Raw genomic sequence first — 14,551 nt, forward strand, 5'->3', positions numbered from 1 at the left:
TATATATATGTGTGTGTATAAATATGTATATAAATGTTTATATATGTGTATATATGTATATAATATGTGTGTGTATATATATACTGTATATACATACTGTATATATATATATACACACACACACATAGATATTCATATATATATACATATACACACACAACATACATACGTACATATATATATATACATATATATATATATATATACATACACACACACACACACACACATATATATATATATATAAAAAATATATATATATATATAAACACACACACACACATACATACACACATTATAATATTTATGTATGTGTGTATGTATATATATATATATATATATATATGTGCAGCCCTTTGAGACACTTGTGATTTAGGGCTAGATAAATAAACATTGATTGATCATTGATTGATATACAGTATATCAATCATCTATATATATATATATATATATATATATATATATATATACACACACACCGTATTTTTCGGAGTATAAGTCGCACTGGAGTATAAGTCGCATTTTTGGGGGAAATTTATTTGATAAAAGCCAACACCAAGAATAGACATTTGAAAGGCAATTTAAAATAAATAAAGAATAGTGAACAACAGGCTGAATAAGTGTACGTTATATGAGGCATAAATAACCAACTGGTATGTTAACGTAACATATTATGGTAAGAGTCATTCAAATAACTATAACATATAGAACATGCTATACGTTTACCAAACAATCTGTCACTCCTAATCGCTAAATCCCATGAAATCTTATACGTCTAGTCTCTTACGTGAATGAGATAAATAATATTATTTGATATTTTACGGTAATGTGTTAATCATTTCACACATAAGTCGCTCCTGAGTATAAGTCACACCCCCGGCCAAACTATGAAAAAAACTGCGACTTATAGTCCGAAAAATACGGTACTAGTAATATCTAAAAATATATTCCACTAATAATTCAAACAATTAACATACTGACATCTTGTCTGACGTCATATATTACGTAAGTCCAGGCTTTAGTGAGACTTTAGAGGCCTATTTTCCCCCAGAAATGGCCATAAATGCTACAAATGTGCGCCTCGGGTTGTGAAGTACAAGTGGCACAGAAAAGGCTTGTGTTCTGTTACTCGCTATCGACCAAACAAGCCGGTCAATAAGGGACACGGCGCAGGGAGGCGGACACAAATCATCCAAGCGGAGACGAGGGGCCACCTGTGACGATCTTTACTGCAGCCTGTGATCAATACGCGGTGCATCAAATTTAGCCTCAAGTTATATAAACGGCTATCAATACGTCGCCGCCCTACTGGGCAAACAAGCCAGTGATGTCACAGGTCAGAGAGAGGCGGAGAACCTCACACTGCTTAGGATAGTCATTAGCGGTTATACATATTTAAAAAGTAACATCTGTTGCACACCTTGACCAGAACGACATCTGCCAGTTCCTCCGCCACCTCTTCTTCTTCTTCTTCTTCTTGCTTGTTGTCCGTCTCAAATATGCTGTCGTGGTTCTGGATGAGCCGCACCAGGATCTTGTTGCAGATATTCTGATCGTTCAAGGCCTCGATCCTGGCAGCCACGCTGAAAAGCACAGGGCTTTTATTTTGTAAAATGTGCACAGATGAAAAATCATAGTGAGCAACCTTACTGTACGTGTAATAATATAACATGAACAAAATGAAAGATTGTCCCGCAGAGTTTATTAGTGGAGCATGCGGAGGGAAACCTGAGTAGGATTCTAATAAATAGGCCAGTGCTCACATAATTATTTATTCATGCGTTCATTGGGCGAAGACACGCCCTGCTGGTATTGTGTATCACCCTTGTTTGTTGTTGCAACTTTAACATTCATAAAATAACGTCAGACTCCCAATCATGATGTTTATGTGTATCAATATGGTTGGAGTGTCTTGAAGCCTCAAATGGGGACTAAGCACTAAGCCAGACCTGGGCAAATTAAGGCCCAGGGGGCCACATGCGGCCCGTTAAGCTTTTCAATCTGGACCGCTGGACATTCCCAAATAATTTTTTTAGATCTTTAAGATGGAAAGTGTAGCTGCCATTATGATGTGCAGTCATGTTTTCTAATGACCGTAAGTCTTCAACTATACAAAGTATTTCAATGCTTGGAATCTGTGCTTTTGCATGATATTTTAGTGACTAGTGTTGTCCTGATACCAATATTATTTTGATACTTTTCGGTACTTTTCTAAATAAAGGGGACCAGAAAAAATTGCATTATTGGCTTTATTTTAACAAAAAAAATCTTAAGTGTGTGGCGGACCGGTACTTTTCAGCGGCGGTATGGTACCGAATGATTCATTAGTATTGCGGTACTATACTAATACCCGTATACCAGGTGTCGGCAACCCAAAATGTTGAAAGAGCCATATTGGACCAAAAATACAAAAAAAAATCTGTCTGGAGCAGCAAAAAATTAAAAGCCATATTACATACAGATAGTGTGTCATGAGATATAAATTGAATTAAGAGGACTTAAAGGAAACTAAATGAGCTCAAATATAGCTACAAATGAGGCATTATGATGCAATATGTACATATAGCTAGCCTAAATAGCATGTTAGCATCGATTAGCTTACAGTCATGCAGTGACCAAATATGTCTGATTAGCACTCCAACAAGTCAATAACGTCAACAAAACTCACCATTCATGCACAACCTTAAAAGTTTGGTGGACAAAATGAGACAGAAAAAGAAGTGGCATAAAACACGTCCTAGAAAGTTATACATGTAAACAAACTACGGTGAGTTCAAGGACCGCCAAAATTAGTAGGACAAAACGGCGCTCGCCAAATACTGGAATCAGTGAAGCATGTTTAATATAAACAGTGTGCTTTGTAACAATTAGGGAGGTTTGTGTCATGTTTGTCCTCCTACAGAAACCATATTAAAACAAAAAATAGATTGTTTTCCCCTCATCTTTTTCCATTTTTCATACATTTCTGAAAAAGCTCCAGAGAGCCACTAGGGCGGCGCTAAAGAGCCGCATGCGGCTCTAGAGCTGCGGGTTGCCGACCCCTGCCGTATACCGTACAACCCTACTAGTTACTATGGTAATCTACGTCATAGCAGGTCAGACGAGGTACCAAGCAGTGTGGGTGGGGAGCGTTTCCACAGAGTGTGTCCAGAGCCTGAAATGTGGGTGTCAGGGACAGACGAGGAAGAAGATTTTTACAACAAAGTTCTAAAGCTTAGTGATGTATCAAATACAAACCCCGTTTCCATATGAGTTGGGAAATTGTGTTAGATGTAAATATAAACGGAATACAATGATTTGTAACTCATTTTCAACCCATATTCAGTTGAATGCACTACAAAGACAACATATTTGATGTTCAAACTCATAAACTTTATTTTTTTTTTTTGCAAATAATAATTAACTTACAATTTCATGGCTGCAACACGTGCTAAAGTAGTTGGGAAAGGGCATGTTCACCACTGTGTTACATGGCCTTTCCTTTTAACAACACTCAGTAAACGTTTGGGAACTGAGGAGACACATTTTTGAAGCTTCTCAGGTGGAATTCTTTCCCATTCTTGCTTGATGTACAGCTTAAGTTGTTCAACAGTCCGGGGGTCTCCGTTGTGGTATTTTAGGCTTCATAATGCGCCACACATTTTCAATGGGAGACAGGTCTGGACTACAGGCAGGCCAGTCTAGTACCCGCACTCTTTTACTATGAAGACACGTTGATGTAACACGTGGCTTGGCATTGTCTTGCTGAAATAAGCAGGGGCGTCCATGGTAACGTTGCTTGGATGGCAATATATGTTGCTCCAAAACCTGTATGTATTTTTCAGCATTAATGGTGCCTTCACAGATGTGTAAGTTACCCATGTCTTGGGCACTAATACACCCCCATACAATCACAGATGCTGGCTTTTCAACTTTGCGCCTATAATAATCCGGATGGTTCTTTTCCTCTTTGGTCCGGAGGACACCCCGTCCACAGTTTCCAAAAACAATTTGTAATGTGGACTCGTCAGACCACAGAACACTTTTCCACTTTGTATCAGTCCATCTTAGATGAGCTCAGGCCCAGCGAAGCCGACAGCGTTTCTGGGTGTTGTTGATAAACGGTTTTCGCCTTGCATGGGAGAGTTTCAACTTTCACTTACAGATGTAGCGACCAACTGTAGTTACTGACGGTGCGTTTCTGAAGTGTTCCTGAGCCCAAGAGGTGATATCCTTTACACACTGATGTCGCTTGTTGATGCAGTACAGCCTGAGGGATCGAAGGTCACGGGCTTAGCTGCTTACGTGCAGTGATTTCTCCAGATTCTCTGAACCCTTTGATGATATTACGGACCGTAGATGGTGAAATCCCTAAATTCCTTGGAATATCTGCTTGAGAAAGGTTTTTCTTAAACTGTTCAACAATTTGCTTACACATTTGTTGACAAAGTGGTGACCCTCGCCCCATCCTTGTTTGTGAATGACTGAGCATTTCATGGAATTTACTTTTATACCCAATCATGGCACCCACCTGTTCCCAATTTGCCTGTTCACCTGTGGGATGTTCCAAATAAGTGTTTGATGAGCATTCCTCAACTTTATCAGTATTTATTGCCACCTTTCCCAACTTCTTTGTCACGTGTTGCTGGCATCAAATTCAAAAGTTAATGATTATTTGCAAAAAAAAAAAAATATTTATCAGTTTGAACTTTAAATATGTTGTCTTTGTAGCATATTCAACTGAATGTGGGTTGAAAATGATTTGCAAATCATTGTATTCCGTTTATATTTACATCTAACACAATTTCCCAACTCATATGGAAACGGGGTTTGTATATCAGATTGTAGATGTTTTTGTTTTTTTTACCCTTCACATTCATATTTCGCTGTGTTTGTTGCATTTTTGTTGCATTTGGCTTGATTGTAAAATATGTTGATTGAGAGGGGGTGTGACGTTCATATGTTCTCAATATTCAGGGTTTTATCGTTCATAGAAAAAAATAAAATTCCATTCCGTTTTTAAGGCAGTCTGTCATAACATTTTTAGCATTCAATCAGACTTTATTGTGAGGTTTTGTATTAGTTTTCCTAAAAATATTTATACCGGCCCCCCAGACACATTTTTTTCCTCAAAATTTGGCCCCCCGAGTCAAAATAATTGCCCAGGCCTGCACTAAGCAGTGATAATGTAAAAACAATATCATCAAGTATGATTTAGGACAAGGGTCGGCAACCCAAAACGTTGAAAGAGCCGTATTGGACCAAAAAAAACAAAAAACAAATCTGTCTGGAGCTGCAAAAAAAATGAAAAGCCGTGTGTAAGTCTTATAATGAAGGCAACACATGATGTACGTTTTACCAACATTTAAATAGGATTTATTATGCAACACTAATTTCAACAACATTACATAAAATACTATACAGACAGTGCATACGCAAGGTATTCACAGCGCTTCACTTTTACCACATTTTCTTATGTAGTAGCTTTATTTAAAATTTTTGAAAATGATGAATCGATTCTCGCTTCAAAAAGGTATTTATAAAAATGGATTCTTATTAAAATATATAATTATATATATATTTTTCTCATTAAAAAAATTAATTTTTATACTAATTTTTCTTAATGATGAATCGATTTAGAACCAGGATTAATAAAAGTCCTCAAAATTCATTTTTGTCCTCAAAATTCTACAGGCAATACCCCACAATGACAATGTGATCTGTTTTTTTTTTAAATTTCTAAATGTATTAAAACTACAAATCAGGGATGTCCGATATCGGGCTGCTGATATTATCGGCCGATAAATGCTTTAAAATGTAATATCGGAAATTATCGGTATCTGTTTCATAATTATCGGTATCGGTTTCTAAAAGTAAAATGTATGACGTTTTAAAACGCCGTTGTGTACACGGACGTAGGGAGAGGTACAGAGCGCCAATAAACCTTAAAGGCATTTCCTTTGCGTGCGTGCCGTCCAAGTCACATAATATCTACCGGCTGTTCTCATCACGAATTAATGCAAGGCATACTTGGTCAACCGCCATACAGGTCACACTGAGGGTGGCCGTATAGACAACTTTAACACTGTTACAAATATGCGCCACACTGTGAACCCACACCAAACAAGAATGACAAACCCATTTCGAGTGAACATCTGCACCGTAACACAACAGAACAAATACCCAGAATCCCTTGCAGTACTAACTCTTCCGGGACGTTACAATATAAATTTAATGCATCCAGCAGGGCATCACAACAAAATTATGTCACGTGGGGGGTCGCAGCTCGCTGCGGGGTTGTTCTTCCATCGCAAGAGACGGCTCCGGACGACAACGTGAAGGTTGGCTAGGATTTATTAACATAAATCACGCACTACCACAAACAAACAATACAACAACAAAAAGGCAAGTGAAGCTAATCTTTAGCAGAAGCTAGGGCATGGACAGAGAAACTTACTTGGTCAGAGCAAGACATAAACCGGTGTGACATAAAGACAACGAAGGCAGAACGAGTGACTGGCAAAGGCAACTTAAATAATGCCTCTGATTAGCGCTCGGGAAGCAGGTGAGCGGTCGAACACTAATCAGAGACAGGTGAACACAATGAGTTACCATGACAACCAAAACAAAACAAGGAATTGAACAACCAGGAACTAAGAAGCGTCCAAAAAACAAACATAACTAAACTAAACATGATCCGGACCACGGATCATGACAAATTAGGCATAATAATGTGTTAATTCCACGACTGTATTATATATCCATCCATCCATCTTCTTCCGCTTATCCGAGGTCGGGTCGCGGGGGCAGCAGCTTAAGCAGGGAAGCCCAGACTTCCCTCTCCCCAGCCACTTCGTCCAGCTCCTCCCGGGGGATCCCGAGGCGTTCCCAGGCCAGCCGGGAGAGATAGTCTTCCCAGCGTGTCCTGGGTCTTCCCCGTGGCCTCCTACCGGTCGGACGTGCCCGAAACACCTTCCTAGGGAGGCGTTCGGGTGGCATCCTGACCAGATGCCCGAACCACCTCATCTGGCTCCTCTCGATGTGGAGGAGCAGCGGCTTTACTTTGAGCTCCCCCCGGATGACAGAGCTTCTCACCCTATCTCTAAGGGAGAGCCCCGCCACTCGGCGGAGGAAACTCATTTCGGCCGCTTGTACCCGTGATCTTGTCCTTTCGGTCATGACCCAAAGCTCATGACCATAGGTGAGGATGGGAACGTAGATCGACCGGTAAATCGAGAGCTTTGCCTTCCGGCTCAGCTCCTTCTTCACCACAACGGATCGATACAGCGTCCGCATTACTGAAGACGCCGCACCGATCTGCCTGTCGATCTCACGATCTACTCTTCCCCCACTCGTGAACAAGACTCCGAGGTACTTGAACTCCTCCACTTGGGGCAAGATCTCCTCCCCAACCCGGAGATGGCACTCCACCCATTTCCGGGAGAGAACCATGGACTCGGACTTGGAGGTGCTGATTCCCATCGCAGTCGCTTCACACTCGGCTGCGAACCGATCCAGTGAGAGCTGAAGATCTTGGCCGGAGGAAGCCATCAGGACCACATCATCTGCAAATAGCAGAGACCTAATCCTGCAGCCACCAAACCAGATACCCTCAACGCCCTGAATGCACCTAGAAATTCTGTCCATAAAGGTTATGAACAGAATGGGTGACAAAGGGCAGCCTTGGCGGAGTCCAACCCTCACTGGAAACGTGTCCGACTTACTGCCGGCAATGCGGACCAAGCTCTGACACTGATCATACAGGGAGCGAACTGCCACAATAAGACAGTCCGCTACCCCATACTCTCTGAGCACTCCCCACAGGACTTCCCGGGGTACACGGTCGAATGCCTCTCCAAGTCCACAAAGCACATGTAGACTGGTTGGGCAAACTCCCATGCACCCTCAAGGACCCTGCCGAGAGTATAGAGCTGGTCCACAGTTCCACGACCAGGACGAAAACCACACTGTTCCTCCTGAATCAGAGGTTCGACTATCCGGCGTAGCCTCCTCTCCAGTACACCTGAATAGACCTTACCGGGAAGGCTGAGGAGTGTGATCCCACGATAGTTGGAACACACCCTCCGGTTCCCCTTCTTAAAGAGAGGAACCACCACCCCGGTCTGCCAATCCAGAGGTACCGCCCCCGATGTCGCAGAGTATATATATCGGTATCGGTAATTAAGAGTTGGACAATATCGGATATCGGTAAAAAAAGCCATTATCGGACATCCCTACTAAAATTCTAAAAAAATCAAATGTTGGTAAGTATTCACAGCATTTGCTCAATACTTTGTTGAGGCACCTTTGAAAGCAATTGCAGCCTCAAGTCTTTTTGAATACGATGCCACAAGCTTGGCACACCTATCTTTGGGGCAGTTTCACCCATTCCTCTTTGCAGAACCTCTCAAGCCATACTTGCCAACCTTGAGACCTTCGATTTCGGGAGGTGGGTGGGACGGGGGCGTGGTCGGGGGCGTGGCTAAAAGGGGAGGAGTATATTTACAGCTAGAATTCACCAAGTCAAGTATTTCATAGATATATATATATATATACTTGACGTTTACAGCTAGAATTCACCAAGTCAAGTATTTCATATATATATATATGTATATATATATATATATATATATATATATATATATATATATATATATATAAGAAATACTTGACGTTCAGTGAATTCTAGCTATATGTATATATATATATATTTATATATATATATAGATAGATAGATATAAAATAAATACTTGAATTTCAGTGTTCATTTTTTTACACATATACACACACAACACTCATCTACTCATTGTTGAGTTTAGGGTTGAATTGTCCATCCTTGTTCTATTCTCTGTCACTATTTTTCGAACCATGCTGAACACCCTCTCTAATGATGCATTGCTGTGTGGCGCACAAAAGTGCTTTCATCAAATGCACTAGATGGCAGTATTGTCCTGTTTAAGAGTGTCACAACATTGCTGTTTACGGCAGAAAAACTGCTTTACGGTATACAAAAACGTGACTGCTGTTGTTGTGTGTTGTTGCCGCGTTGGGAGGACGTTAATGAAACTGCCTAACAATAAACCCACATAAGAAACCAAGAACTCGCCCTCCATCATTCTACAGTTATAACGTTATTGGGCAAGTATGCTCTTTATGTTGTAAGTTAGCGGACTCAGGTCCTCATGCACCCGAGTCCGCCTGAATTTCGGGAGATTTTCGGGAGAAAATTCGTCCCGGGAGGTTTTCGGGAGAGGCGCTGAATTTCGGGAGTCTCCCGGAAAATCCGGGAGGGTTGGCAAGTATGTCTCAAGCTCCAACAGGTTGGATGGGAAGTGTTAGGTTTTCATCGGGGATGTCTCTGTACATTGCTGCATTCATATTTCCCTCTGTTCTGACAAGTCTCCACAGCATGATGCTGCCACCACCATGCTTCACTGCAGGGGTGGTATTGGCCCGGTGATGCGCGGCGCCTGGTTTCCTCCAAACATCGCGCCAAAGAGTTCAATCTTGAGGCCCTTTTCCACCAAAAAGTTCACAAACTTTAGGTTCCTGGAACCTCTAGTTCCTGGGTCTACGGTTCCTTGTAGAAATGTGTGGTTTGTGTTTCGACCGCATTTCACAGTTCACTGGAGTTTATACAAATCAGGCTGATGACGTATGGAGGCGTGGTTTAGTATATTTCTACACTGAATACCATGTAAGTAAACCATACTTGCCAACCCTCCCGGATTTTCCGGGAGACTCCCGAAATTCAGCGCCTCTCCCGAAAATCTACCGGGACAAATTTTCTCCCGAAAATCTCCCGAAATTCAGGCGGACTCAGGTTCATGAGGACCTGAGTCCGCTAACCCACAATATAACCAGCATACCTGCCCAATCACGTTATAACTGTAGAATGATGGAGGGCGAGTTCTTGGTTTCTTATGTGGGTTTATTGTGAGGCAGTTTCATTAACGTCCTCCCAGCGCGGCAACAACACACAACAACAGCAGTCACGTTTTTGTATACCGTAAAGCAGTTCGTCTGCCGTAAACAGCAATGTTGTGACACTCTTAAACAGGACAATACTGCCATCTAGTGCATTTGATGAAAGCACTTTTGTGCGTGCCACACATCAATGCATCATCAGTTCAGCATGGTTAGAAAAATAGTGACAGAGAATAGAACAAGGATGGACAATTCAACCTTTAACTCAACAATGAGTAGATGAGTGTTATGTGTGTGTATATATGTGTAAATAAATGAACACTGAAATTCAAGTATTTATTTTATTATATATATATATATATATATATATATATATATATATATATATATATATATATATATATATATATATATATATATATATAATAAAATAAATATATATACATATATATATATATATATATATATATATATATATGTATGTGTGGGGGAAAAAATCACAAGACTACTTCATCTCTACAGGCCTGTTTCATGAGGGGTTCCCTCAATCATCAGGAGATTTTAGATTGAGGGAACCCCTCATGAAACAGGCCTGTAGAGATGAAGTAGTCTTGTGATTTTTTTTCCCACACATAAATATATTGCGCTCTACTACGGTATCGAGCACTATTTTTTGGATAACCTTATTAAGACATTTTATATATATATATATATATATATATATACATATATATATATAGCTAGAATTCACTGAACGTCAAGTATTTGTTTTATATATATATATACATATATATATATATATATATATATATATATATACACATACATACATACATACATACATACATACATACATATATATATATATATATATATATATATATATATATATATATATATATATATATATATATATATATATATATATATACACATATACATATATATATATATATATTATATATATATATATATATATATTATATATATATATATATATATATATGAAATACTTGACTTTGTGAATTCTAGCTGTAAATATACTCCTCCCCTTTTAGCCACGCCCCCAACCACGCCCCCTCCCACCCCGACCAAGCCCACCCCCACCTCCCGAAATCGGAGGTCTCAAGGTTGGCAAGTATGAAGTAAACAGACAATACTAAAGTCTAAGTAAATGAAATACAAAGCAATAATTTACAAAACGATATGATTTAAAAAATAATTGTTCATAAAAGTCAGGCTTTTGTCCAACAGTCAGAAAGTCGTTCTCTCAGTAAATGATGAACTCATGAGGGTCAGGCCATTCCTTTTGGTCCATTTCATCTGTAACAAACAATATATAAATAATACATGTCAGTGTTTATCTCACGCCGACAACACAAACATATCGGCTTTAGTGTTAGCTTGTTAGCATTAGCATTCTCTTAAGGCAGGCTGAGGGTAATAACTACACAAATGGAGTGTTACTGACTACTTTTACAACATGAAATAAAGTAAATAATTAATATTTGATGTCAATTACCTTCGTTCCACTCGTGTACTCCCTCCTTTACTTCACATTTCTCCAACGACGTCTCAGAGTAGTTAGGCAGCTGAGGTCGTTCTGCTTTACACTCCTCTGTAAATACGTTTAAAAGACTCCGTCCACTTCTCGTATCGAAATGAAGTGTGGAAAAATAATAAACAACAATAAACCGCATATAGTGTCAAGACTACGACGGAGTAAAAACACTGCAAGATATTTCCAAAGATGCCCCACAAAACTTCACTGCAAAAAGTCAGCGTTCAAAAACAATAAAAAAAAATTTAAAAAAATGAGGGGTATTTTATTTGAACTAAGCAAAATTATCTGCCAATAGAACAAGAAAATTTGGCTTGTCAAGACTTTCCAAAACAAGTAAAATTAAAGCTGCAAGCAGCAATGGACGGGACCGACTTTGACGGCACATAAAATCGAAACCGGAGCAGTAATTAAAACTCTATGGTCAACTTTTAATCAGAAGGGTTCAATCTCTCTCCTGTGCTAGTTTGAAGCCGACACGACAAACGCGCTCAGAGGAGATAATGTTTGAAAAAAAGGTGACCGGTTTTTACAAAACTTTTGTTTTGAAGGGGGAATTGCAAACTTCCTGTTGATTTTTGCTGGGGATTGTCAATATATGAAATGTAGGTCTAAATAAGACCGACATAGAAGTATGTGTTTCATGTCTCTAAGACATTCCTACTAGAAGTTACAGGCAGTTTTGTCTGAGTTGTCTTCCTAGGAGCAGTTGTGTCTGTGTTTTCTTCCTAGGGGGCGCTAGAGCGCAATTTTGAGTTTTGGGGTTGGGTTTTTTATGAGATCGCAATTTTTGCCAGTCCTGATGTGTGTGTCCATGTTAAGGGCGTCAAATTACAGCTCAAAGAGGCAAAAGTGACTGTTTTTACGAAACTTTTGTTTTGAAGGGGGAATTGCCAACTTCCTGTTGATTTTTGCTGAAGGATGTCAATGTATGAAATCTAGGTCTAAGTCAGACCTACATAGAGGTTTTTGTTTCATGTCTCTACGACATTCCTACGGCAAGTTACACGCAGTTTTGTCTGTGTTTTTTCCTAGGGGGCGCTAGGGCGCAATTTTGAGTTTGGGGGTTTGGTTTTTTGATTAGATGGCAATTTTCGCCAGTCCTGATGTGTGTGTCAAATATGGTGAGTTTTGAAGCATGTTAAAAGGGTCAAATTACAGCTCAAAGAGGCGGCGGAATAATAATAAAACGCACAAAATACAATAGGGTCCTCTGTCCCAAAGGGACATTGCGGTCCCTAATTAGCTAACCTCAATTAACCCAAATATACCTTAAAATAAGTATTTTCTCACTAATAACAAGTGCACTTTTCTTGGTAGAAAAAAAAAAAAAGAGACCTTTTTTGCTCAATATGTTGAAAAATGATAATAAGGAGTCACAAAAAAATACAAATAAAAATACAATTCATTTTGATGTTTTGTAGCAAAATAGTAAAAATGTATTTATTTTTTTTATTTTTTTAAATTAATAAATATATTTATTTTTAGGTAAAATAAACATAATAATACAATTTATCTCTAGTCTGGATGATTTAGTTCTTGTCACCCTGTTGTCCTCCCGTCATGAAAAAAGGCTGTCCTCACTCAGGTCCGCATGGAGCTGGAGGGGGCGTGGCCTCCAGCTCCGGCTGAAAATCAGGAGATTTTCGGGAGAATATTTGTCCCGGGAGGTTTTCGGGAGAGGCGCTGAATTTCGGGAGTCTCCCGGAAAATTCGGGAGGGTTGGCAAGTATGGTGTTAGGGCCTCTGCTGGGAACTGTCTTCGTGGTAACGTGCAAAAAAATATTAAGTTAATCTGTCCGATTAATACAAACGTTTTGTTAACGCTATATTATAAAAAAAAAAAAAATAAATAAAAAAAACAAGTATCCTTTCAACGACGGGCAGTCAAAGCCGAAGTGTTATCGATTGCTGTCAATGACGTAAGAGGAAATGACGTAGGTAAGAGGAAATGACCCCGGAAGTAAATGGGGGGGGGGGGGGGGGGGGGGGTTGTAGGGGGTAGAGATGCGCGGTTTGCGGACACAACCGCGGAGTCCGCGGATTATCCGCGGATCGGGCGGATGAAATTAAAAAAACTAAGATTTTATCCGCTCGCGGGTCGGGTCGGGCGGATCAATTTTTTTTTTTTTTTTGCGGGTGGCAGTTAAACCAATTCGGAAATATATATACATAGTTAAATGTTGTTACCCACATACGAAAAACGAGCAGGCACCTGCAGCATATGCCACAACAGAAGAAAAAAAAAGAAGAGATGGACACTTTTACGGAGCGGAGAAGGGACGCCTCGCCGGGGTCCGGGACCCGAGGCCCCTTCCCCCGAGAGGGCCCCACCGGGAGCCGTAGCTGAGGCGATCCGCGAGAAGGGCCCGACGCAAGTCCAGGGTCACCACCGCGCCTACCGCACCGACACCCCGCCTCGTCCGTTTTCGCCGCGGCCGGCGTCACGCGCAGCAGGTAAGCAGCTTACCTGCCCGCCACCCCCGTGGCCGGGGGCTCGTAACATGGGTCACTCCGCGCGCTCCGCCCGCGCAGCTTACCTGCTTGCCACCCCTGTTGCCGGGGGCGCGTAACAGGGGTCACTCCGCGCGTAGTGCGCTCATGAAAGGGGTGGGGCTCACCCTGGTTGATATAGACAGCAGGACGGCGGCCATGGAAGTTGGAACCCGCTAAGGAGTGTGTAACAACCCACCTGCCGAATCAACTAGCCCTGAAAATGGATGGCGCTGGAGCGTGGGCCCATATACCTGGCCGTCGCCGGCAGCGAGACGCGCTTGGAGGTGCGCTCAGCGCGGCTCCCATATGATTGCGCACTGGTGTGCGTCTGGGTCGTGACAGCGTGGCACGCGAATGTCTGTGCATTGGATCAGTCTCCTTTCTTTAACAGGCAAAAGCTTTATAACCTCACCATACCTGCCAACTTTTAAATCAGAAAAACCTAGTAGCCAGGGTCCAAGGGCCGCAGGCCCCGGTAGGTCCAGGACAAAGTCCTGGTGGAGGGTTCAGGGCTTCGCCCCCCGACGCAAAATGACTATTAGCATTCAGACAGGTTAAAATGTTGCTAAAACCATCACTTTTCTATCA

General features: G+C 40.9%; 1 protein-coding gene across 3 annotated transcripts in view; it reads right to left on the reverse strand.

Annotated features, from left to right (window-relative positions):
* fam13a (family with sequence similarity 13 member A) overlaps positions 1-14,551 on the reverse strand; it is a 190,298-nt gene that overhangs the window by 128,914 nt on the left and 46,833 nt on the right. For all 3 annotated transcript variants that reach the window (XM_061922947.1, XM_061922948.1, XM_061922946.1), the window contains exon 5: positions 1,421-1,583. In XM_061922947.1, coding sequence (XP_061778931.1) covers positions 1,421-1,583 — 163 coding nt within the window. The remainder of the gene's footprint in view (positions 1-1,420; positions 1,584-14,551) is intronic.

This window comes from Nerophis lumbriciformis, linkage group LG27 (genome assembly GCF_033978685.3).
Source record: "Nerophis lumbriciformis linkage group LG27, RoL_Nlum_v2.1, whole genome shotgun sequence".
In the NCBI taxonomy this organism is placed as follows: Eukaryota; Metazoa; Chordata; class Actinopteri; order Syngnathiformes; family Syngnathidae; genus Nerophis; species Nerophis lumbriciformis.